The sequence below is a fragment of the Pristis pectinata genome, chromosome 8, assembly GCF_009764475.1.
Source record: "Pristis pectinata isolate sPriPec2 chromosome 8, sPriPec2.1.pri, whole genome shotgun sequence".
Taxonomy (NCBI): domain Eukaryota; kingdom Metazoa; phylum Chordata; class Chondrichthyes; order Rhinopristiformes; family Pristidae; genus Pristis; species Pristis pectinata.
In genome coordinates, this window is record NC_067412.1 from 87,797,103 (window position 1) to 87,824,094 (window position 26,992).

General features: G+C 40.9%; 2 protein-coding genes across 5 annotated transcripts in view; one reads left to right on the forward strand and one right to left on the reverse strand.

Annotated features, from left to right (window-relative positions):
• Positions 1-1,476: 1,476 nt before the first annotated feature.
• Positions 1,477-19,286, reverse strand: psmd10 (proteasome 26S subunit, non-ATPase 10). 2 transcript variants are annotated; one of them, XM_052021610.1, is made up of 5 exons: positions 18,765-19,286; positions 15,839-15,937; positions 12,247-12,393; positions 9,283-9,449; positions 1,477-3,536 (listed from the first exon to the last, which is right to left on the reverse strand). In XM_052021610.1, the coding sequence occupies exons 1-5, from the start codon at positions 18,876-18,878 to the stop codon at positions 3,383-3,385; spliced, it is 681 nt and encodes a 226-aa protein (XP_051877570.1). In that variant the 5' UTR covers positions 18,879-19,286; the 3' UTR covers positions 1,477-3,382. The 2 variants fall into 2 exon arrangements, with proteins under 2 accessions (XP_051877570.1, XP_051877571.1); XM_052021611.1 differs by lacking the exon at positions 15,839-15,937.
• Positions 19,287-19,335: 49 nt separating this feature from the next.
• The window catches only part of atg4a (autophagy related 4A, cysteine peptidase), a 49,614-nt gene continuing 41,957 nt past the window's right edge, over positions 19,336-26,992 (forward strand). Inside the window, exons 1-3 of one of the 3 annotated variants that reach the window (XM_052021658.1) lie at positions 19,336-19,482; positions 21,225-21,335; positions 22,073-22,144. In XM_052021658.1, coding sequence (XP_051877618.1) covers positions 19,362-19,482; positions 21,225-21,335; positions 22,073-22,144 — 304 coding nt within the window. In that variant the 5' untranslated portion in view covers positions 19,336-19,361. Of the gene's footprint in view, positions 19,483-19,503; positions 19,679-21,224; positions 21,336-22,072; positions 22,145-26,992 lie in introns of those variants that run through there. The other 2 variants (XM_052021659.1, XM_052021660.1) reach the window with 2 other exon arrangements.

A 26,992-nucleotide genomic window follows, 5' to 3' on the forward strand; every position in this document is an offset into this window, starting at 1 on the left:
TGCACTATCACTACTACTTCCATTTCAAGATTGTTGTGTGGATGGTACCGCCTGCTTTAGATTATTAACTCCACAGATTGGTCTGTAAAAGGTAACTGGAAATGTAAGGGTTAAACTGGGCATGTAGGGGTTAATGGTGTGCAGCTATTATTCCTTCAACCATGGCGTGATATTGCTTCAACCATGGGTTGACCATAGTTATGGCTACAAGTTTTCAAGTGCTGGTGAGAAACAAATAAATATTTAAGGCATATCTTGCTTTGCTACGAGTTTGCTGTTAGCAGCTGTCCTAGAATGTGCAACTTCCCACAGAGGCTTCCCATGGATTAAATATAAAAGTAGGGACACTAACCTGTAAATCTCTGAGTGGGGATCAGTACAGAGCTCAGGTTACACTGTTTACTCTTTCTCAGTATCCCTCCCTCCCGCTAGCGTTAAAATAATAAAGCATTAATTATACACTTCTTGGTTCTGTTGTCGTTGGCTTTATTACAGCGTGGGTCAACTTTCACAGGTCATCCTGTATGACCGCAAGAGGTGCATGTGAACTTGGACTCACTTTGGTAATGGTGGATGTCAGTATTATTTCAGTAGCTGACGTCAACGCTCCCGAGTACCTGTTCCCTAGAAAGGCAATGGGTACAGGCTACAAAATGGTGGTTCACATCTTCAAAAAGGTATGAAAATCAAATTAAAAATCAGCTGTAGATTAGAGTGGAGTGCCTTCTTTCACAGAGGTATCAGCATAATAACAGTTTAATTCAGGAAGTGGATGCAAATTGAAACAAAAACCTGGAAACCAGATGCAAAGATCCAGCAGTTACCTTGGGAGGAGAGCACTAATATATTCTCAGGCGCTGAATGAATTTGGATGAAGTCAGTTAATGAAGAATTGAACCCTAGAGGAGGGAGTGGTTAATTACAGCACTGTTTTAGGATCATAGCAAGATCCAAGACTCCAACAGGAGACTGCAGGTGAGTAAAGCATATGAACCTGCGAAAGATCAGGGCCCCTCTCAAGCAGCAGCAGCCCAAATGGGCACAAACTGTTGGGACCACATTCGCGAGTTGCAGGCAATAGTCCTCAGATGAATATGGAACTGGATAACTGGGAAGCAGCAGAGCGAAAGATTGACTGCGAGGCCAGTAGATTTGCAACATGATCCAGAAACAAATGTGGTCATTGCAAGTTCTAGAAGCTAATGGATTTTGAAACAGTAACGCTGTGGGAAAGTGCAAGGCCCGGAAACCCAAGGGCCAAAAAGGTAAAGGAAGTCACCACCACCAAATCTAAGATCACTTTGTACAAATAGGTTTATCCAGAGGCAATAAAGGCAAGCTAGGCTTGAAAAATAATCCCATTATCCAGATGCATTCACCCAAAATGATTGCTGGAATCTATTTTGGGTGAATGTACTTGGATTTGATGGAAGTATATTTAAGATTTTTCATACAAAAAGAGGAAAAACAAGGTGATGATTGTGTATGCATCTTTATTACAAGAATCATGTTAGTACATGCCAAAACATAGATCTGGAATGACTATCTGAAGGGATGCTGGAGGTAGAGACTCTCACAACATTTAAGTAGTATCTACATGAGGACTTGAATCGCTGTGGCAAAGGAGACTATGAGCCAAGTACTGGAAACTGAAATTAGTGTAGATGAGTAGTTGATGATCAGTATGGACATGGTGGGCTGAAGGGGCTGTTTCCTTGCTGTACAACTGAGAGGTACAGAAGGTTGTCAGAGAAACAGCTCTTATGATCAAATTTTATCTCCAAGTATGATTTGCTCCAAAGGAATGTTCAATATTAGAATAGGAACTTTATTCACTGGAGCCTAAGAGAATGAGGGGTGATCTTAGAGAGGTTTATAAAATTATGAGGGGCATAGATAGGGTGAATGCACACAGTCTTTTTCCCAGGGTTGGGGAATCATGAACTAGAGGGCATAGGTTTAGGGCAAGGGGAGAGATTTAAAAATAACCCGAGGGGCAACTTCTTCACCCAGAAGGTGGTCCGTATAATGGAATGAGCTGGAAGGAGGCGATTGAGGACATTAATAACATTTAAAAGACACTTGGACAGATACATAGGTAGGAAAGGCCTAGAGGGATATGGGCCTAGAGGGACTAACTGAGATGTGGTGCCTTGGTCAGCATGGACCAGTTGAGCTGAAAGGCCCAATCCTGCACAGTATTTCACTATAACTTTAGAACTGATTTACATGTTAAATGCTATTTCAATAATCTCTTTTCACCTCATCTGAGTTACAGACAGGTGTCAATTTAACAAGTAAATATATTCTAATATTAAAATAAAATGGAAGCCCAAGGCCACTGCTTCATCTGCTAACAAATGCATTATTCTCAATGAATTACACAAGTCTACTACTATTTAATAGGAACCCATGTATTGTACTGGACATTTCTAGCTATGAAATTAACATGAACATCAATATCAGAAGGTAGCCATCGTAGGAACGCAACCCAAATAAAAATTGGCAGATTTTCCTCCCATATGCTGTATGAGGTGCAACAGTAAGAGAGACAGCAATCCAATGTGACTATCAATGAATTCATTGAAGTGTGTTTAATGCCAGAGGCAAGTTGAAAATTAAAATATAAGAAGTTGTTAAAACTGGTCTTTCACATTGGTGATTTATTCCTTCTCCTCTGCTTCCCAAGGAATGTCATGTAGATCGCTTGTTAGCCCAAGTGAAGGGAAGAGCCACACATAGTCAAAAATGATGAGTAGAACCCAACTAAATGTTGAGAACTGTGCTATCAGCACTCATTAAGTATTAGGTCTTTTACCATTTTTGACAGTAATTGAGCCCAGTTTTGTCTTTTTAAAAGCTGCAAACATTTTTAGCACAAGCAGCAGCAAGTCATCTTAGACGTAGGAGGAGAATTAGGCCATTTGACCCATCGAGTCTGCTCCACCATTCGATCATGGCTGAATTATTTTACCCTCTCAACCCCATTCTCCTACCTTCTCCCCATAACCTTTGATCTTCATTTTAATCTAAATAAACTTGAAGTGCAGCTTATTAAAATACTGGAATTTCAAAGTGGGGAGCACATTCAGATGGGAAATAGGAAAAAAGTACAAAGAGAACACACAGTGCAAGTTTGCTCAGTGGACAATTCTGACACTGTAAACAAAAATAAAAAGGGGATTTATTCAGCCATCTGTGTTGCTATCACTTTAGCCAGTGAGACTTCAAGTACAAGCCTAAATACTTCAGGAGTTGCAGGTAATGCACCATGTAATGTGCACATTATGTGGAGAAGAAAGCATGCGATACACAAGTGTCCAGAATTTATTTTCCCCACCTTATTCTCAGTCAATGTTTTGAGAGAAATGCAAGTTCACTTTCAACCTTCTATTATCCTGCGTAACTGTAGGCCAAGTCCACCTTTAGCCATTTGCAGAGGTGTCTTTTCTTCCTTGTTTTCAATATAAATACTTGCTCCATTCTCCACCAGCAGCTTGGCTTCCTCAACCCGTTCCTCATCACAGGCCAAGTGTCTGAAAAAAGAAATTTAAAACAAGGTCTTATCTCACACTCCAAATCCACTAGCTATCCCTTCAACTTCTTGGGCTCTTTTCCTTGGATATTCTTCAAATTCTACCACATTTTCAATCTCTGAGTTCCTTTAAAAATCACCTCTTTATTTAAACTTATAAACAGCTCTCCTAAACTCACCTCTGCATTGCTCAAGCTTCTGAAGCAAGTTTGGAATTTTTACTTAAGCCAAAATGCAATTGGAAATTTCTGTTTCTATTTGTTCCTTGGAATGCTTTAATTACTTGTGTAATGGACAAGTAAAGGCACAGTCCAATTTGCAGAAAGCAAACGCCTGCACTCAGGAATGGTCATGAAGTCAGAGAGATATAGCATGGAAACCGGCCCATCATCCTACCTAGTCCATGCCAACCGCCAAGGACCCATTTTGTTTAGTTTTTACACCAACCCTACCTTAACCTATTTTATTCTCCCTACATTCCCATCAATTCCCCGAGATCGTACAAATTATTTACATACTAGAGGCAACTTACTGTGCCCATTTGACCAAGTAACCTACAGATCTTGGGAATAATGTGGAGGAAGCCCGCAAGATTGTGGAGGAAACCCACTTGGTCACACGGAGACTATGTGCAGAGTTCAACAGAGCACCAGAGGGTCAGGATTGGATCCAGATTGCTAGAGCTGTGAGGCAGCAGCTTTACTAGCTGCACTACTGTGTGCCCTGGAGGGGTGGTGCAGTCTGGTGTCCATCATATATTTTACATAGAAACATAGAAAACCTACAGCACAATACAGGCCCTTTGGCCCACAAAGTTGTGCCAAACATGTCCCTACCTTAGAAATTACTAAGCTTACCCATAGCCCTCTATCTGTCTAAGCCCCATGTACCCATCCAAAAGTCTCTTAAAAGACCCTATTGTATCCGCCTCCACCACCCCATTCCACGCACTCACCACACTGAGTAAAAAACTTACCCCTGACATCTCTTCTGTACCTACTCCCCAGCACCTTAAACCCATGTTCTCTTGTGGCAACCATTTCAGCCCTGGAAAAAAGCCTCTGACTATCCACACGATTAATGCCTCTTATCATCTTATACCCCTCTATTAGGTCGCCTCTCATCGTCCGTCACTCCAAGGAGAAAAGGCTGAGTTCACTCAATCTTTTTTCATAAGGCATGCTCCCCAATCCAGGCAATATCCTTGTAAATCTCTTCTGCACCCTTTCTATGTCTTCCACATCCTTCCTGTAGTGAGATGACTAGAACTGAGCATAGTACTCCAAGTGGGGTCTGACCAGGGTCCTATATAGCTGCAACATTACCTCTCAGCTCCTAAATTCAATTCCACGATTGATGAAGCACAATACACCGTATGCCTTCTTAATCACAAAGTCAACCTGTGCAGCTGCCTTGAGCGTCCTATGGACTCGGACCCCAAGATCCCTCTGATTCTCCACACTGCCAAGAGTCTTACCACTAATACTATATTCTGCCATCATATTTGACCTACCAAAATGAACCACTTCACATTTATCTGGGATGAACTCCATCTGCCACTTCTCAGCCCAGTTTTGCATCCTATGTCCCGCTGTAACCTCTGACTACCCTCCACACTATCCACAACACCTCCAACCTTTGTCATCAGCAAACTTACTAACCCATCCCTCCACTTCCTCATCCAGGTCATTTATAAAAATCATGAAGAGTAAGGGTCCCAGAACAGATCCCTGAGGCACACCACTCCATGCAGAATATGTCCATCAACAACCACCCTTTGTCTGTCTTCTGTGGGCAAGCCAGTTTTGGATCCACAAAGCAATGTCCCCTTGGATCCCATGCCTCCTTACTTTCTCAATAAGCCTTGCAAGGGGTACCTTATCAAATGCCTTGCTGATATCCATATACACTACATCTACTGCACTTCCTTCATCAATATGTTTAGTCACATCCTCAAAAAATTCAATCAGGCTCGTAAGGCAGGACCTGCCCTTGACAAAGCCATGCTGACTAATCATATTATACCCCTCCAAATGTTCATAAATCCTGCCTCTCAGGATCTCCTCCATCAACTTATCAACCACTGAAGTAAGACTCACTGGTCTACGCTGAAGTAAAGTACCTCTGCTATTTCCTCCAGATCCATACACACTTTCCCACCGTTACGCTTGATAGGTCCTATTCTTTCATGTCTTATCATCTTACTCTTCACATACTTGGAGAATACCTTGGGGTTTTCCTTAATCCTGCCCACCAAGGCCTTCTCATGGCCCCTTCTGGCTCTCCTAATTTCCTTCTTAAGCTCCTTCCTGTTAGCCTTATAATCTTCCAGATCTCTAACATTACCTAGCTCACTGAACCTTTTGTAAGCTTTTCTTTTCTTCTTGACTAAATTTATTACAGCCTTTGTACACCACAGTTCCTGTACCCTATCATAATCTCCTTGTTTTATTGGAACGTACCTGTGCAGAACTCCACACAAATATCCCCTGAATGTTTGCCACATTTCACCCGTACTTTTCCCTGAGAACATCTGTTCCCAACTTTAGCTTCCAATTTCCTGCCTGAGAGCCTCATAATTCCCCCTACCCCAATTAAGCGCTTTTCTAACTTGTCTGTTCCTCTCTCTCTCCCCAATGCTATTGTAAAGGAGATAGTGATCATAATTCTATCTCCAAAATGCTCTCCCACTGAGAGATCTGACACCTGACCAGGTTCATTTCCCAGTACCAAATGAAGTACAGTCTCTCCTCTTGTAGGCTTATCTACATATCGTGCCAAGAAACCTTCCTGAACACACCTAACAAACTCCACCCTATCAAAACCCCTTGCTCTAGGGAGATGCTAATTGATACTTGGAAAATTAAAATCTCCCATCACGACAACTCTGTTATCATCACACCTTTCCAGGATCTGTTTCCCTATCTGTTCCTCAATATCCCTGTTACTATTGGGCGGCCTAGAAAAAAAAACAGTAAAGTTATTGACCCCTTCCTGTTCCTAACCTCCACCCACAGGGACTCTGTAGACAATCCCTCTATGACATCCACCTTTTCTGCAGCTGTGACACTATCTCTGATCAACAGAGCCACGCCCCCACCTCTTGCCTCCCTCCCTGTCCTTTCCGAAACATCTAAAACCCAGCACTTGAAGTAACCATTCCTGTCCCTGAGCCATCCAAGTCTCCGTAATGGCCACCACATCATAGCTCCAAGTACCGATCCACACTCTAAGCTCATCCGCTTTGTTCACAATACTCCTTGTGCTAAAATAGACACGTCTCAAACTGTCGGTCTGAGCGTGTCCCTTCTCTATCACCTGCCTATCCTCCCTCTCGCACTGTCTACAGGCTTTCTCTATTTGAGAGCCAACCGCCTCTTACCCAGTCTCTTCAGTTCAGTTCCCACCCCCCAACAATTCTAGTTTAAATTCTCCCCAGTAGCCTTAGCAAACCTCCCTGCCAGAATATTGGTCCCCCTGGGATTCAAGTGCAACCCATCCTTTGTTCAGGTCACACCTGTTCCAAAAGAGGTCCCAACGATCCAGAAATCTGAATCCCTGCCCCCTGCTCCAATCCCTCAGCCATGCATTTATCCCCCACCTCATTCTATTTCTATACTCACTGTCGCGTGGCACAGGCAGTAATCCCGAGACTACTACCTTTGTGGTCCTGTTCTTCAGCCTTCTGTCTACCTCCCTAAACTCACTTTTCAGGACCTTATCCCTCTTTCTACCTATGTCATTGGTACTAACATGTACCACGACTTCTGGCTGCTTTGCCTCCCACTCAAGAATGCTGTGGACCTGATCAGAGACATCCTGGACCCTGGCACCTGGGAGGCAACATACCATCTGGGATTCTCCCTCATGTCCACAGAACCCCCTATCTGTTCCCCTGACCATCGAGTCCCCTATCACTATTGCCCTCCTCTTCTCCTCCCTTCCCTTCTGAGCAGCAGGACCAGTCCCAGTGCTAGAGACCTGGCTACTGCTGCTTGATCCCTGTAGGTCATCCCCCTCAACAGCATCCAAAGTGGAATACCTGTTTTTGAGGGGAACTAAAAGCTAAAAGTTCAAAATCACGGTGTTATGGTTGGTACTGGACCAATGAAATGGCAAGTAAACAAAATCTAATTATCACAAAATTATTATTTTTAAATGAAAAATCTGCATCATGGTTAAGTGATTGAAAGTGGCAAATGAGGCTTTACTACTATTCAATAATCTGGTTTACAAGCAGCCATGTGATTTTATTTTAAACTAGTATGCCAGCAGATTTCTTGATGCACAAGCTGTATGTGATAGGTTATGCTAATGTAAAGGATGATTTTTACAAGGATGATGAAAGGATATGAAAAAAAACATTCGAACATTTGTGACAAACGTGTTCAAAGACAGTTAATTTTTTTTTGAACACCCAGGACAAGAAGCCTGTTTGACTGGCACCCCATCCACAATTCTAGATTCATTTCCAGCAGTACATCATGGCTGCAATGTTTACTATCTGCAGTTACTCGCCAAGCCTACTCCAATAGCACTTGCCAAACTTGCAAGCTCTACCACCAAGAAGGACAAGGGCAACAGGCGTATGGGTTAAAGGGAAATAAGGATTTGGTTGGAGGAAGGGGGGGGGGGCAGGAAGAGGGAAATGGTACAAATGGGATTGCTCCCCCGGGAGCTGGGATGTATGTGATGGACCGAATGACCACCTTCTGTGTTATTACAAGTTTAACGTTATTCTTCAAGTCATACACTACTTTTACTCTGAAATACATCACTGTTCCTTCTTAAGTCTGAATAGTCCCTACCCAACAGCACTAGAAGGACTACAATGTTTAGGAAGGTGAACCACCAGCACCTTTGGGGGAAATTAGAGATGAACAATAAAAGAATATTCTTGAAAACCCAAGCATGGTGGACATAGATCAAATGCAAACATCACATGATACTAAATGTTCCATGGCATTTCTTGTAGGATGCTGGATTATGAAAGGCAGGTGAAAAAATTAGAACCATGCCCACAGAGAAGAGAATCAAATTCTTGAGTGAACAGGTTATGTTTTCAGAGTTTACTTGTTTGTTCAGAAAATGCTTGTCATGGAAACGTGCGTACAAATAGGAAGTTCAAGACAGAAGTGCAGTTCAGAAGTAATAAGAAATTTCAAATGCTATAACATGTAAAAAAAACCTCCTGCATGTGACAGTTCAATTTCCATTAAATTAGACTTTTAAATTCCATTCGTGGATCTTCCACCTCACTGGAAGCAGGTGTTGGGTGACAAGGGCAAAGCTATTATATGATAATCAGTTTGTGGAGCGGGAGGAGGCGGGGAGGAGGGCTGCAGCAGTTGTTGTTTTTAAATCAAGCAGGCATTCTTTTCATTGTATCCTGGAAATTCCATGGTTGCTTTCAAACTTGCACTATAAAAATCACATATGAACAAAAATTTGTATGATACATCTCATGTATTGACTCACTTTCTAACAGAAATCTTTGAAAGTTAACTTTTCATAAAAACCTCTTAACATGAAGGAGACTGAAATGTACACCGAATTCATATTTCCAAGATGTTTAAAATCACTCAGCTCTCTTATTTGTTACATATATACAGACGATAGTGACAGGAATCATCTGTATATGTGAAGACCAAAGGCAAACAAAAGCTGCTTAAGCTACTTCATGTTTTACCCTTATTTCTCAGTACATACATCCCACATGAACTCCACCCAATAAGAGAGGAACTTACAGCGGTGTGTTTCCCTCCAAGTCCTGGAGGTTTGTAGATGCTGTATGCTTCAGTAGGAGCTGAACAAGACGGAAATTTCCTTTTGCTGCGGCTCTATGCAAGGGAGTAGAGTGGATGTTATCTGTGATATTGGGGTCTGCTCCATTCTCTAATAACATGCTAGCGATCTAAATCAACAGATAGTGAAAACAGATTAAGACTTACAAAAAAAAAGTGTGCAGCTTACAATTATAAATATTTTATAGTGCAAAGGCATGAGTAAAATGCTGTGGAAGATGGAAATCTGAAAGAAAAAGAGAAGATCATGGAAACATTCAGCAAATCAGGCAGTATCTGTGGAGAGAGAAAAACAGTTACTGTCTCTGATTGATAATTGTACTAGAAATGTTTACTCTTTTTTTTAAAAGAAAAAGAATGAAATTGTTCCCCAAAACTACATTTGTTCTACAGGAAGAGATTAACAAAGAGAATATTAATTCTCATTAGCAACTGGATGACAACGATCCTCCCATGCAACTACTGGGAATATCTCCATAAGGATGATATAACCATAAAGCAACAATAAAAAAAACATAATTACCTATCAGAATAAGAGACATAATATGACTGTTGATGATTGTAATATGAAACAGAGATCGCATTGACTTCAAAATCTCATGCCACAGCATCTCCTACTTGTTACACAATGTAACTACTTTAGTTGAAAGGGGGTGAAGTTGGTACATGGTAATAACTTGTACTTCTTTTGTGCTGCTATTCAAAAATGAGGATTTTCATCCCAACATGCATACACAGGCTATTTCAAATGTAAATTATTGAAGGAAAAGACTGACAAAAAATATCATGACATCAAGTCTGCACAAGACAAGCAAAGTTTTATAGAAATAGGCTCCTGAAGTCTGTTTAGTTTTCATCAAGCTGTAGATACGCCTATGCCTGACGTGTAACTGTGATTTGGTTGAGTGATGCCAGTGTAATGAACTTCCATGGACTGTATCTTTCAAATAATAAACAGGCCAAATGTCTAAAATAATACATGCAACTTTAAATGGCCATCAGTCAGGACTCCATAGTAAAGAATGGCCTAAACCAGATTGAACTATAGCTTAACTGGAAAAAAAATTAAGTTAACTATTACTTGCAGAATAACAGATGGAACTATTAATACCTAGAAGCTGAGAATGCAAGCCACTTTGTCACTCTGATATCAATAGAGCACAAATCCAGTTTTTGTCAAGATGTGCTTTTGGCTTTCTACGTTCTCTTCCCTGTACTCAAAAATATATCTACATCCCAAAAGGAGGTACAAGGTCTCAAATATGAAACAAACAGGGGCACGAGAAAAGAATAAAAAGCACCAAAGAAACCAAGTGCAGAGCTTTAATGAGAATTAATTTAGTCCACTGTGGTATTTGTTAAGTAGAACCTTTATTGGCCTGCTGGGTGAACCCAAAAGATCTGATGAAGACTATGATATTGGGATACCCTAAAACACTGAATACATGCAAACCTGATTCACATGCTACCTGGAGTGCAATTAAATTTCAACTGTTTATTAATTAGTCAACTTGGTGGCTTTAAAGAAAAAATAAACACATTTTAGAATTATACATTGTGCCTTATATAATGGAGTTCCTCTATTATTAAAAAATAACTTCGGGATATTAGCTCAGAATACATTAAGAACATTTGTCAGTGAATGCACAGGAAAACAAAATCAAATCTTAAAATGCTGTAAACTAAACTTTGGTGATATTTCTATTATAAATACACATTTGATCTTTAAAAGAGCACTCGATAGCACAGTCCTGCAGTGATTTGAAAGGCTACATTTCCTGATTTATTGAGAGAAATACTACTTCTCCTAATCACTATATACATTTGATGTGCATTGGGTCCACTGTAAATCACATTTCCAGTGTCATAAGTATAACACAGTAATTCTTTGCAAATGAAAGTTAAAATAACCAGAAGGATAGGGAACATACAAAATACAATGAGGGCTGAAAAGTTAACAGTTAAAGAAACTAGTAAGGCATGTGAAACCAACAGAAAAAGAGGCAACAGTAAAAGAAATCAATAAAGATAATCATATCAAAATTCTGCACCAAATTAGTTAGGAATATTTTTTCAGTATTCATCTTGGGTTCTCCACTGAACTAAAAACATTGAGAAATAGAGAGACAAGAGTGCAGATGCTGGAATCTGGAGCAACAATCTGCTGGAGGAACTCAGTGGGTCGAACAGAATCTGTGGGGGGAGAGGAATTAATAATACAGGACCAGAGAGAGGGATGAATAGCCTGCTATCACACTAATTTGCACTGCACATACTGCTTAGATGAATACTTAGGGCTGCAAATGTTTGTGCCACCACATTCCAACTCTGGTGGAAAAATTTCAATTGGTCATTGTAGAAAATTTAGATGAGAGAAAGTCAAATTGTCTATACTTTAAATGTTTTTCTTTATATAAATTATAATCTGTCTGGTATATTTTGAACCTAGAAAGGTTAAGATGACCAACGTGTCTTTGGTAAATGTTTGATATTTATGATTTTCAGACTGGTTTGAAAGGCTAATCAATCCTAAAAGATTGTGTAGGAGTTTTAATCACCTTCCTTTCTACGCATAGTTTCATTCTGAGGCAGACATTGTGGAAAGGCTGATGAGCAATGAAAGATTGCAAATTTACACATTACAATTGGTGCAACTAAGGAAGGGGCATGTGACGTTGAGCATCTCTGAGGAAGGTGTTGAAGTATGTGCTAGAGTAAGAAAAAGACTTTAAATTGGCTATGTTTGAATGAGCAAGTCGAAAGATTCAAGCACAAGAGCGCCATGGGCATTTGGGGAACTATGACCCAAAATGAATTACATCTCAAGAGAAATGGATAACAGAGCAACAATAAAACAGGGTATTGACGAAGGAGAAACTGACTCATTTTTAAATGTTAGTCTAATACCTCATATCTGTTTCGGGAGGCAGCATAATGCAGTGGCGAGCAGCCATTCTGATTGACAGCATTGACTTGAGCTCCTTTACTAATCAGCACCTTCACAATTTCTTCTCGGCCTGCTGATGCAGCAATGTGCAGGGGAGTCCAGCTGACCTGTAATAAACAAAAACGGTCAGCACAGTTCACAGACTCGATAAAATGCTAGGCCTAAGAAACAGAAAATAAATCGAATTGCACGATTGAATCAGTGCAATTGAATCAACAACAGAAGGAATGTGCACCACCTTTCAGCAGCACTGATAATTGGCAATAAGTTTACAGCTGCTGACTGTCTTGTGACTTTTCCATTTCCTGCTTTTATTTTGGGTGTGCCACATTTGTAGATTTTTCTTCTTTTTAGAATTTTTTACCTTCTATTTAATAATTGTTAAAATATGACATAAAATTACATATTTGTTCTGCTTACTGTCAGATTTATGAACCAACTGCCAGTAGGGGACATTCCCAGATTACAAATGAATGAAAGATCTTGTTTTCCCTTTAATCTGCCTCACAAAAGCAACTCAATTCCCTTGAGCACTCTGTTATTATAAGAGTGTAAAACACAACCTTATGTAATTCTGTCTCCATAATTAAACACTTTTGCATTATAAAGCAAGAAATTGTCTGTGCAAGTGTATTTCTTTTTACAGCCATAGAGCCACAGAGAGATGCAGCACACAAACAGGTCCACATTTCATTCAGAGAGAGGAGACTCAAGAGACTGCAGATGCTGGAATCTGGAGCAACACACAAAGTACTGGAGGAACTCAGCAGGGCAGGCAGTATCTATGGAGGGAAACAGACAGTCGATGTTTTGGGTTGAGACCCTTCATTTCCACATTTCATTCTTCCCACATTCCCATCAACTCCCCCAGATTCTACCACTCACCTACACTATAGGGGTAATTTACAGCAGTCAAATAAACTACCATTACCGTGAGTAAAGTATCAGCTGGGAGCGGCAAAAGGGCATGCCTAATGTAACTGAAATAATGCAGGTGCCAAGAGGTTTCTGAAAAGGATGGTACGTTCCCCCCAAATGCCACTACTTGGCCAAAATTAGAACTTAGCAAGGTCACAGAGAGAAGTCAAGAAATAAAGATAAAATAGGAAAACAGCACTCTGATACTGAAGGAATGTGACTGCACTTTAGAAACTGGAATAATGGACATTCACATTGTATAGCTGAGTGACCTTTATCATATGTTATTAAAGGCCTAAAATTATGCAGAGCTAAAAATATAGTGTTAGTGTCAAAGATAACATTGTTCAGCTCAAGTTCCTGGGAGTGAACATCTCCAACAGCCTGTCCTGGTCAAATCACGTAAATGCCACGGCCAAGAAAGCTCACCAGTAGCTCTACTTCCTCAGGAGGCTAAAGAAGTTTGGTTTGTCCTCTTTGACTCTCACCAGCTTTTACCGATGCACCATAGAAAGCATCTTATCTGGATGTATCACAGCTTGGTGCGGCAACTGCTCTGCCCAAGACTTCAAGAAGGTGCAGAGAGCTGTGGACACAGCCCAGCGCATCAGAGACACCAGCCTCCCCTTCTTGGACTCTGTCTGTACCTCTCGTTGTCTTGGTGTAACAGCCAGCATAATCAAAGACCCCAACCACCCAGGACATTCTCTCTTCTCTCCTCTTCCATCGAGTAGAAGACACAGAGCCCGAGGGCACGTACTACCAGACTTAAGGACAGCTTCTACCCCACTGTGATAAGACACTTGAACAGTTCTCTTATACAATGAGATGGACTATGACCTCACAATCCACCTTGTTGTGACCTTGCACCTTATTGCACTGCACTTTCTCTGTAGCTGTGACATTTTACTTTGTACTGTTATTGTTTTTACCTGTACTACATCAATGCACTCTGTACTAACTCAATGTAACTGCACTGTGTAATGAATTGACCTGTACGATCGGTTTGTAAGACAAGCTTTTCATTGTACCTCGGTACAAGTGACAATAATAAACCAATACCACTACAAATTTAATTTGAAAAATCAAAAGAAAAACTGCAGATGCTGGAAATCTGAAATAAACACAAGAAAATAGTAGAAATACTCAGCAAGTCAGGCAGCATCTGTGGGAAGAGAAACAGAGTTAGTGTTTCAGATCAAAGACCCCTTTGCAAAACTGGAAAAGAGGGAAAGACAATTTACTTTTAACTCTGTTTCTCTTCCCACAGATGGGGTGCCAAACCTGCTGAGTATTTCCCAGCATTTTGTTTTTATTTCAGATTTCCAGCTTCCGCAATTTTTTCTTGATTTTCAATTTAGTTTCAAGTTTCAGAGAAGGTGGGGGAGAAATGGATTTAAAAAAAAGGAATATCTGTAAAAGGCCAAGGCCAATGTTGCATGGGGATAAGTTGTGCAGGTCCTTCAGTCCTGTTAGTGGGAATGGTTAGAGTGTGACCATGGGAGCTTAAAATGTGAAATGCAGGTCTGTAGGACATGCTCAGCAGTCAGGCTGTGCTGATGGATAGAGAAAAACTAAGCCAATATCACAGATGGGTGACTTGCATCAGAAATGGGAAGTTCCAATAAAGACAGGGAAAGTTGTAGAAGTCGATATTGAATCCGGAAGGCGGCACAGCTGGAAGATGAGGTGCTATTCCTGAAGATTGCATAGGGCTTCATTATAACAGTACAGGATGTCTTAGACAGCAGGAGGGAATGGGATGGAAAATCCAAGAGGCAGGCAACAGGATGTTCAGGGTCCCTCCTGTGGACCAATCACAGGGGTTCTGTAAGGCATTTCCAGTGTTTTCTGTTCAAATTTTAATTTGATTTGAGTGAGATTAATTTATATTGGCAGTTTGTTATATATAAATCATAAGTCTGATTTATAAGGATATTTAAAATTTTGCTTCACAGGAAAAAAATTTACAAAAATTAAAGTACTAAATATTTTTTTAGAAAAAAAGCAAAGCTAAAATTGAGCAACTTACCATCCCCTTTGCTTCTTAAATCTCTGCCCTGCACCCTCCATTGAAATCTATTGGGTCTCTGATCCTGCCACAAGAATTGGCTCTGTTGCTCAACTCTGAGCAGACCGAGTGCATCCAGGACTTCCATGTTTCACAACAGATATGTGGAAATCCAGGGCTTTGTGTAGTTTCAACAGTTGATTGCCACCCACTTTATGGTGACCACATAACCACAAAAACACAACAACTTTCATTTATAAGCCATATTTAACATTACAAAATGATCTGAGACAATTTTAAGGCGTGAAATTGACAGTGCTAGATAACCAAAAGCTTTGTTGACAGTTAGGTTTCCAGGTGGGTCTCCTCTGCTGAGCAGCATAAAGGCAACTCAGGGAGGCCAGAGCTCTTGGGCTAGAAGGAAAGCACAGTGTGATGGAAGTGGAAGAAGGGCACGAGACTGGAGGAACCCAGTGCTCTTGGAGGATTGAGATGGTAGTGGAAACGGAAATGGGAAAGGCATGTCCGTGGAAGAATTTTAACAGGTGAAGGAGAATGTTAAAATGGAATGCAGCCATAGACGATAAGGAATAGTTGCAGAAGAATTAATCAACTCAACTCACATCATCTTTAGGATCTACTGGTACTCCAAGACTTAACAGGAAGTCTACAATGTCCTTATGTCCAGCTGAACATGCCCAATGTAAAGCTGTTCTGCTATCCTATGCAAATAGAAAGGAAAAAGAATTCAGATCATCCACTTAACATGTTGGGATTGCATACTATAAGCAATTAACTCCACAGATTCACTGCAAGTGATTTCAGATACATCTAAAGCTATGATCATTATTATGATTATATTATTATGCTCAAGAAAAAGTTCGATTTAGAAATGCTTTGCAGTCTGTGCATTATTGTAATGCAGCCAGGTTCCACAAACAAAAAGGGGATAAATAAATAATGTTTTCCCCAAGAAAGTCACATTGGTTGAAGAGAAAATTCTCTCCAAATCAGAAAAAAAGCACAAAGTTGAGGCTAACACTGATGTACACTATAGTGCTGAGGGAGTAAAGTAGGCTGCAAAATCTCCTAGCACCATTCCTTTAATTTTTTTGTCTAGTCTGTCTATTACTATAGTAATGCTATTACACCATCAAGAGTACAATTACTCTAATAATTAATAAAACTAAAATACTGATGTATTTGCCACTTCATTGGTGAGTGCAGTGGGTATCACAGGCAGAGCACAACAATGATTTCCTTGCCACAAATGTTGCTGATTTTCAATTGAGGTGTCATTAGTTAAGAGCAAAGATTGCAGGTTGCTGGAAATCCGAAATAGCAAAATGCTGTAGATACTTAGCAGGTCAGACAGTATCTGTGGCAAGAGGTTGGTAACACTCTAATAATATGTCAAAGTCATTAGCATGAAACATTAACTTTTTTCAAGAACAGCTATTTCCCTTCAACCATTCGGTTCTTGAACCAACCAGCAAAACCCTGATCACTACAATTTAGCAACACTATGGTCAGTTTGAACTTGCACCAAAATAGACTTCTTTTGTTCTAATTGTGGTCTTTCATGTAAAAATTGTGTAATTTATGTTTTTCTTGTGAATGCTGCTTATATGATGCTATGTGCCTGTGATGCTGCTACAGTAAGTTTTTCATTGCACCTGTGCATACAAGTACTTGTGCATATGACAATAAACTCAACTTTGATTTTCTCTCCACAGGATCTGCCTGACCTGCTGAGTAAGTATAACATGAAGTTGAGGAAAGATTCTCAGTTTGATTAACAGTTTGGCAGGCTACAAAATCAATGTGGGTTCAATGGTCATAACCACGTACATATCAGATATTAGGCTGGTTTGTTCTGTATAGCAGCAGGGTTTTATGGACCCACACAATCTGTGCAATGACCACATATATTTTGGTGCCACCCATATATACAGAGGGCAACTGTCAATGGATGCCAACTTTTACTTGTACACAGAATATGGACATTGCAGGCAGGTCCTGCTTTCATTGATGTCCATAGCTGTTGCAACTGATGCAACTGTCTGACTAGAATTTGCACCATAATTATTTGACTCATTGGCTTTCAGGAGGCTGTACAGAGGCACTGGAAGAAAGTCTGTGTGCTGAACTGGATCAACATTGAGGGTGGTAACACAAGAGATGTGATTATTCTCCTTTAGGAGTCATAGGACAGGTCTGGAAATTAATACTGTATCTTACTAATTTGATAGAAATTTCTGACTTTACCAGGTTAGTAGATCAGGTTAGACTCTGTCCATTTGGACTCCTAATACATCTTATTAAATTTTGTGGAATTGGCATCTTACACTACCAGCACATAAAAGAAACCAGTGTTTTAGGTGAAGGTGTGTACAGAACAACACTCATGTAGGAGTTCCTGGAATTTCCTTCATTTGTTATAGCAAGCAATTCACTGCATAGGCACTCCTAGAGAATACAAGATGTTTGCTAATGTCTTAGGGGAATTTTCCAAACTCACCAATGTTAAAAGTGACATATTATTCAAAACTCAAACATATCTGTGATATGCACTGTTCCCTTTAGAGAAGTTTGTGTAATCACTTGGCTCACTAGACTAATTAATTGGTTTGCTGGTTTTACCAAAGAAAAGAATAACAACATTGCAATGCCAAGCTCTGGCAATTAGACCAGTTCATCTGCAAGTCAAAGTAATGGCAGTACTGATGTTTCTTTGGCCAATGAAAGCTGCTCTTTTATATGTTTACCCTGGACCATCTCTGATAAGGTTGGAGTCACTACAAGCTGACTTCCAACCCTTCCCTATAAAGGACGTGGAGGATACTTCCAAATTATACTATTGTGCAATGTGCTGTTGATTTAAGAACTTATGGGTAGTCCATATGTTGACAGTTAACTGCATCACATGTGAACTTTTTTCCATTACTTTACTAAAAATATGGCTTGACCAAGAACCTGGTTGCAATTATTACATTTAGGAGCTTGAATAAAAAATATCCAAGATACTGTTTAAATAGCCCAGTAAGAAAACCTGCATCCAGCTGCAGCATAAAGTCCTTAGCACCTTGATCCTAAGCTGATGCCACTGACCTTGATGTACCATTATTTGACAAACTTTAATACAGCTCTTTCACTGCTAGTGAATTTTCATGATGAACATTGGACTACTGGGTTCATCTCTGCAAACCTGTATACCGGGTGGGATCTATCAGTGAAAAAGTCAGCTGCCAACGAAGTGGCCATCCAATGCACAAAAAAAACAGCTATTCATTGGAGACCAAGCTATTCATTGCAAGCTATTCACATCATCTGAAACCAAGCAAAGACACTGCTAAATGCAAAACACTCCATCACTCCAAGTCACTTAACTACTTCTCATAGCTCAGAAGTATGTACGTTCTACAGTAATTCTTACTAAACTTGCCCAATGGAACTCACATTAACCTTTCGGGCCCAAAGCAATGCATCTTCATGAAGAATCCTCGCTCCTAACTTTGGGCAAAGTAATAATAAAGTGGCTTTGCTTACTTGGTCAGTTTTTGTAGCCAAACTCTTGTTTGACAAAATAAGGGCCTTGAGCTGCTCCAGGTCCCCTGAATAGGCCAAGTTGCAGATCTCCACATTGGACACAGCACCGTCCATGCTGCTGAATCACTCCCTTAGCAACCAGCTGGGGATGGTCCCGCCCTCGACTGCCACTCAATATGTCAGACGCTCTGATTGGTCAACATTTTATCAAGCCTGCACTTCCGGCTATTCAGATCTCTGACCACGCCCCTTCTTCCTGTCAGTCAAACCCGTGATGACGTCTATCAAATCCTCCTGTCAATCATGGTAGGCCGACTTCCATCCACCAATCAGATTGAAGAAAAACACAACGGGGCTCAGCCGTATCAATTGGTGCGTAGAATCTCCCACAGCTTTCAAAACTTCCGGAGCTGTAACTCGAATTAACCAATGTAGTGAAAGGAATTCGACCACTGAGCTTAGGGCACCAGACACCTCTGTGCCCTCCTAGTTTTGAGCCCTAGCAACGGAGGCAGGGCTTCAGGCGACGCCAGCTCACACCGGGCACGACGTCACAGTCAGGCTCGAAGCCCTCTGGGAACTGTAGTTCAGTCAATCATGACCCGAACAAAGGAGAAGCGGGTGGAGGGACTACATGGGCCAGAAGGCACCGCGCGGTTTGCGCAGGCGCAGCCCTCTGCTGCTATGATGACACTGACAGAGCTGAGAATGGAGGCAGGTAACGTCCTGGCTGTTGGTCACTAAACTCTAATGTGTAGTCTCAAAGTAAGCCGACCTCTAGGTTGGTGAGCGGCGTGGTCGCGTTGAGTCCGTGTTGTTTGAAAACGTTGTCGTTGTGTACACGGTGACTAAAATCCGAGGGTACAACTTCACTTCTGGTTAGTGTGGTGATGCTCCCAGTCCCCAAGATTCCGGTAACTATTGTGGTAGTTCATCTGAGTTGGTCGTTCATGTCGTCAGTTATTTATTATATGTAATGTCCTCAACCCTAAAGAAACCGGTCTACGCCTTTTTTCTGTTGATGTTAGCCGGGTCGTCTATTTGTTGGATCGTTGGAAGGAGCCGCTCCTTCCCGCACGGCATCTGTTCAACTTTCTTTTGTGCTTTGTTTGTTTATACTTCTCGTCAGAAAGCTTGATCGATCTAGGTTAAGTGGGGCTTGCAATATGCGCATCTTAAATGAGATGAGAATTTAAGGAGAGCTTATTGACTCTTTTCACGATGACATGTACTTAAATAAAGTGACTTGGATCCAGATAGTAATAACATCCTCTGGTTGATTCTTGGTACAGAGTGTTGCTCCTTTTGACAGTTTGTGAGGATTGAGCACAGCTGCCCCAGTGCCACATTCCTGCCAATAAGTTTCAACATGTGAGGATGAATCTATTTGCAATGTGTTGCAGCAGCATTGAATAGTGAGATGCTCCTTGACACCATAGCAGAGAGAGAAGTTTTGGTATTATATTTATTTTTCTACTTACAAAGTAAATAAGTGGGTTTTAAGGAACTCGTCGGTGGGAATAGCTAATCAAAATTGGAACAAATTAGACCACATGACTTCCCCTAAATGAATTAGGGAGTAAATGAAGTGAGCTTTGTGGAGAAAGAGGCTCCCATGTTCAATCTTTGCTCTTTGATGAACTCTCTGATCTCAGTAGGACGGTGCCACAGATTATCTTTGTTGAAAGGGAACAAAAACAGCCTTAGTCTGGACCCATAATTTCTGTCAATGATTGACACAGGAAATCACATGGGTGTGGACCCTGATTGTGGAGAAGGTAGGATTTGGTAATAGTAATCCTACTACTAGTGTCATAGCAGTTATTGTATAGACTTCCCTGAAAATAGAGCCACATTTATTACAACCTGAAATATTTAATCGAAAGTTAAATATTTAGTCCAAGATAGCACCTGTCAGTATACTCTTTCAGACCTTCACTAGAATCTGCCACTGAGGCAAGAGAAACATATTTTTCTAGTCAGAAAATCAGACAACTAACAAAAGAGTAAAAAAAATCTCGAGCATGGTTTATTAAGTTCACCAGAGCAGAGTTTGTTTAAAATACTCACTCCTGGGATTTAGTACTGTTGGCAATGCTGATATTTATTGCCTATCCCTGTTTCCTTAAGAAAACCATTGTAGCTATCTTCTCATCATGCTGTCAAAGGTTTGATGCAGCTGAGAAGCTTGCTAGGCTACTTCAGAGGACAGTTTAAAGAAATGTCATGTATAGGTAGAGTAAGAATGGCAGGTTTCCTTTCCTGAAGCATATTGGTGAACCATGGCTTAATGACAATTGAATGGCACCATTGTCACTTCACTGATGTCAGATATTTTCTGAATTTCCTGATTTGCTGGGTAACAATGTTGTTGGTGGTTTTGAATGGTTTGTCAGAAGTGCATTTTGTTTGTGAAGAATAGCTATTCTTTACTGGGCCATCTGTTTTCTATCACTACAGTTTTGGCTAAGTGTGAGAACCAAATTCCTGGCTTTTCTGAGCTACTTGAGGACTTCCCAGACACTGAAGAGCCTACGTGGATTCTGGGAAAACAATATCACTTAAAAACAGGTAGGTTGGTTAAAGTAAATACATTGTAGCCCTCTCAAGACACTCAGCTGGTTCCAGTTTTTGAAATCTGAAATAAATATAGAGAAAGCTGCAAATGTTCACCAAGTCGGGAAACATCTGTGGAGGGAGAAACAGAGTTAACATTTCAAGCTGATGACTGTTTTGATGAAACTGAGTGTGGAGGTGTACGTGGATCAGTGGTGGAACAAAGATGAAAGTTGTAGTGATTCTGTGATGTGCAATAAGAATGCAAGTGTATAAAAACGTTAGAAACAGAAACATGAGGAGGCTGCTTGATTCCCATGCACCTGCAATAAAACCATAGGTGATCTTTTACTTCAGTTCCACTTTCTTGTCCCAACATGATAGCTCCTGATTCTCTTAAAATCCAAAAATCTATCAATCTCTTGATAAAAGATATTCTGTCTTGAATAACTTACCTGGAGACTGTGTCCTTTAGTACTAGACCCCAGCCCGGGGAAAAATCAACCCTGCATCTACCCTGCCAAGCCCCGCAAGAATTTTGTATGCTTCCATGAGATCACCTCTCATTCCTCTAATTCTAGAGAATATAGGCCCAATTTGCTTAAAGGTAGTCTGCTTATATTCCTTAGTACACTAATGTGTAACTTCAGTTGATCATATGCAATGTAATTTTACAGTACTTCTGTAACATTGTGAGCAGAGAAATGTATTGCTTGATTCTCAGTGTCTATTGTTTATATTTCTTCTTGTAGAAAGATCTGAACTCCTGTCAGATGTCAAGTCAAGGTTATGGTTTACATATAGGAAGAAATTCTCCCCAATTGGTAAGTATTGTGATTGTAATCAGTCCAGTTACCCGGTAGTTCTTTTAACTCAATGGGTAAATGCAGTTTGTGATTTGACATTGAAACACCAAGTAGAAGGGGTACACAAGAGATTCTGCAGATGCTGGAATCTGGAGCAACACACATAAGGTGCTGGAGGAACTTAGCAGGGCAGGCAGCATCCATGGAGAGAAATAAACAGCCAACAGTTTGGGTCGAGACCCTTCGTCAGGACCGGAAAGGAAGAGGGCAGAAGCCAGAATAAGAAGATCGGGGGAGGGGGAAGGGGAGGTGGAGGAGGAGTACATGCAGGCAGGTGATAGGTGAGTCCAGATGAGAGGGGGGAAAGGAAGGGGGGGGAGGGAGAAGTAAGAAGTTGAGAGGTGATAGGTAGAAGAGGCAAAGAGCTGAAGAAGAAGGAATCCGGTAGGAGAGAGTAGTGGACCATGGACTAAAAGGAAGGAGGTGGGGAATAGATAGACGCTGATCTTTCTGTTTGTGGCCTCCTGAATGATACAACAAGGCTCAAGACAAGCTCGAGGAACAATATCTCATGGTATTCTGATGAAGGGTCAAGGACCTGAAACATTAATGGTTTCTTTTTCCATAGAAATTTAATTCTGACCTGATTTTTATTTCATATTTCCATCATCTCCAGTTTTTTTTTATTTTCACGAAAGGAAACAGCCATTTAAGCTATCTAAGATCTGGAACATCTCTATCAAATCCCATTTCAGCCATTCCAAAAAAGACCACCCTAACTTCTCCAACTGTAGATGAAATCTTTCATTTCCAGACCATTCTAGCAAGACTTCGGCACTCTATGTAGGACTTAAGATAAGATAAGATATTTATTTATTAGTCACATGTACATCGAAACACACAGTGAAATGCGTCTTTTTGCGTTACTGAAAATGTGCTGGGGGCAGCCTGCAAGTGTCACCACTCCTCCAGCGCCAACATAGCATGCCCACAGCTCCTAACCCATACGTCTTTGGAATGTAGGAGGAAACCGGAGCACCCGGAGGAAACCCACGCAGACACACGGGGAGAACGTACAAACTCCTTACAGACAGTGGCGGGAATTGAACCCGGGTTGCTGGTGCTGTAATAGCGTTACACTAACCGCTACACTACAGTGCCGGTGTTAACCGCTTACACATCCTTACTAAAGTGTGGTGACAAGAATAGGACACAATACTCATTGCACATTGCCTAATCATTGTTTTGTAAAGGTTCAACATAAACTCTCTGCTTTTGTCCTCTGTGCTACAATAAAAACACAAAGTGCTGGAGGGACTCAACTGGTCAGGCAGCAATGGTATTTCAGGTTGGTGACCTATCAACAGAATTCTGTTTTTCTCTCTGCAGAAGCTGCCTAACCTATGAGTATCTTCAGTACTTTTTATTTTTGATTTCTAGCAACTGTAATTTTTTGATTTTTGTATTCTACATCTCTGTTTATAAAGCCCAAGATCCCATATGCTTTACTTACTGCTTCTTCATATGACTTGCCTCTTTCCAAGATTTGTACATGTATACACACCCAGGCCCTTCTGTTCTTCCCCGCCCCTTGGAGTTAGGACATTTTGTTTACATTGTCTTTCCTTGTTCTTCCTCCCAAAGTGTATCACTTAACATTTGCTGGTATTAAATTTCATCTGCTGGTAGGCTTCTCATTCTCTCAGCAGTTTTTTTTAGCCCATTACTGTTCTCCTCACTGCTTATCATAGCTCAAAGTCGAATGTCATCTGCAGTTTTGAAATTCTACCCTAAGTACCTATTTGCAAGTCATTTATACATGTCAAGAAAAGCAGTGAACCTAGCGTTGACCTCTGGTGAACACCAGTTTGTCCTTCTCCGGTTCTCCAGCATTAACCACGGCTTCCTGTTCCTGTCCATAAGACAATTTTTTATCCATGCGTGTCCATTTTGCTACCCAGTCTAATGGGTGGGACTTGCCATACGCCTTGTAGCTTCACCAATACACCATGTAACTGAAGCATAAACTCCCTGTGTGAAGCATAAACTCCCTCCCTTCCAATAAACAATAAGATTCTGTTATCTTTAATTACTTGCATACTAGCCTTTTACAAATCATGCAGTAAGCCAGATTGCTCTGAATCTCAGAGTTCAGTAATCACTCACCGTTAAGATAATATGCTTTGTCTTTGTCTGTCTTGCTAAAATGGACAATTTTACATTTCCCTACATTATATTCCATTTACCAGATCTTTTCCCATTAAGTTGGTTTCCTTATATCCTCTTCACAACTTACTTTTCAACCTATCTTTGTGTCATCAGGAAACTTAGCAACAATACTTCCTGTCCCTTCAAACAAATTGCACATATAAAGATACTGTAAAAGGTTGAGGCTCCAACTTTGATTCCTTTGGCAGACCACTCATTGCATATTAACAACCAGAAGAAAATAAACATTTATGCCACTCCATTTCCTGTTAGCCAGCCAATCTTCTATTCACTATGTTAGCTGCTATGCCATGAGATTTCATTTTTTTGCTGAAGTCTTTGATGCAGAACTTACCAAATGCCTTCTGGAAAATTAAGTATAGTATATCTACCATTTGTCCACAGCACAAGTTAGTTCTTCAAAGAACTCAAGTAAATAGATCAAACCTGATTTCCCTTTCATAAAACCATTCTGACACGTTGGATTACCTTGTTTTTTTTTAGGCACCCTGCTTCAATAATAGAACATAGAACAGTATAGCACAGTGCAGGCCCCTTGGCTCATGATGTTGTACCAACCTATATAAACCTACTCCACGATCAATCTACCCCTTCCCTCCTACACAGTCCATAACCGTCCATTTTTCTTACATCCATGTACCTATCTAAGAGTCTTTTAAATGTCCCTATTGTGTCAGCCTCTACCACCACCCCCGGCAGTACATTCCAGGCACCCACCTCCCTCTGTGTTTTAAAAAAAAACCTACCTCTGACATCTCCCCCAAATTTTCCTCCACTCACCTTAAACGGATGTCCTCTGGTATTGGCCATTGCTGCCCTGGGAAAAAGGTGCTGGTTGTCCACTCTATTTATGCCTCTCATAATCTTATACACCTCTATCAAGTCGCCTCTCCTCCTCCGTCGTTCCAAAGAGAAAAGCCCTAGCTCGCTCAACCTTTCCTCATGAGACATGTTCTCTAATCGAGCTTCTAACATTTTCCCTATGACAGATGTTAAGCTAACTGCCATGTAATTTTCTTTCTGTCTCCCTTTTTTGAATAAAGGAGTTGCATCTGCTTTTTCTCTAATCTAATGGACCCTTCCCCAAATCTAGGGAAAAATGGAAAATTAAAACCAATACATTAACTATCTTACAACACGTAAAGGCACTGGAGGAACTCAACGGGCCAGGCAGCATCTTTGGAGGGAAGTGGACAGTCAACGTTTTGGGTCAAGACCTTCATCAGGACTGGAAAGAAAGAGGGGAGATAGCTTGTATAAAAAGATGGAGGTAAGGAGTGGAGCAAGAGCTGGCAGGAGATAAGTGGATCCAGATGAGGGGGTGATAGACTCCCTCCCAGTGTCTGACATCATTCCCACTCTCACCCCTTTTATCATCTGCCTCACTCCCTCACCTGAATCCACCTGTCACCTGCCAGCTCTTGCTCCACTCCTTCCCCCCCCCCCCCCCCCACCTTCTTATACTGGCTAGCTCCCCTCTTCCCAGTCCAGATGAAGGGTCTTGACCCGAAACGTTGACTGTCCATTTCCCTCCATAGATACTGCCTGACCCACTGAGTTCCTCCAGCGTCTTTGTGTGTTGTTCCAGATTTCCAGCATCTGCAGTCTCTTGTGTCTCCAACTATCTCGCAAGGCATTTCTATTTAGATCCTGAATGAAATTCATCAGGGGCTGGGGATTTCTCAATCCACAGCACCACCAATTTGCTCAGTATCACTGACTGGCATGGTAATTGCAAATTTCCTGAGTTCCTCCCTCCCTTCCATATCCTGATTTACAGCTATTTCTGGGATGTTATTTGTATCCTCTATCATGAAGATTGATGTAGAATACCTGTTTAATTCATCTGCTGTCACCATATTTTCTATTATTAATTTTCCAGATTCATTTTTTATAGGACTGATGGTCACTTTGTTAACACCTTTCTTTTAAAAATATCTGTCGGAACTCCTGTTATCTGTTTTCACATTTCTAGCTAGCTTTGTCTCACGCTCTCTATTTTTTCCTTACCACCAGTATTCCCATGCCTAAAGAATACTTTTGGAATATGTTGTTATGGTGAGATTAAGGAAAGTGGAAGCATCCAGGGAGCATTAACTCTGACCAAGATCATTTAAGCCAAATGGCCTGTTTATTGTGTTGTAAATTCCATATCCTGTGTGGCCACCCATAAGCACAGTCTGTCTGTTACTTACACATGTCTGCTTTGGTATATTACAATGATCTGCTTTAAATCAAGAAGAGCACATATACCTACATGTCTGATATTTCGCTTTTCCATTCCATCTTTTCAAATGTGCTTTAAGGGAGGTTACAAATTAGTGCTGAAGTATTGGAGAATTTGTGTGATGGATATTTGCTCATTGGAAACTAGGAGAGATCGGCCAGTCCTGTTTCAAGTGAAACCCTCTAGCCTGCAGGAAATGAAATAAACCTGGCAGTTCATTGCCTGTCCGTGACATTGTTTAGAGTACCTTGGGTGACATTATAGTCTTTAAAAACTAATGTATCTAATTTGGGCTGCATCATCTAGTCATTCAGTTCACCAGGCTCCACAAAATCTGCAGAATTGACAATTTTTTTTGGCTCAGTGATTTGCCCCAGTAGTCCTCTGATATTTCCTCTCTGTCCTCTGCA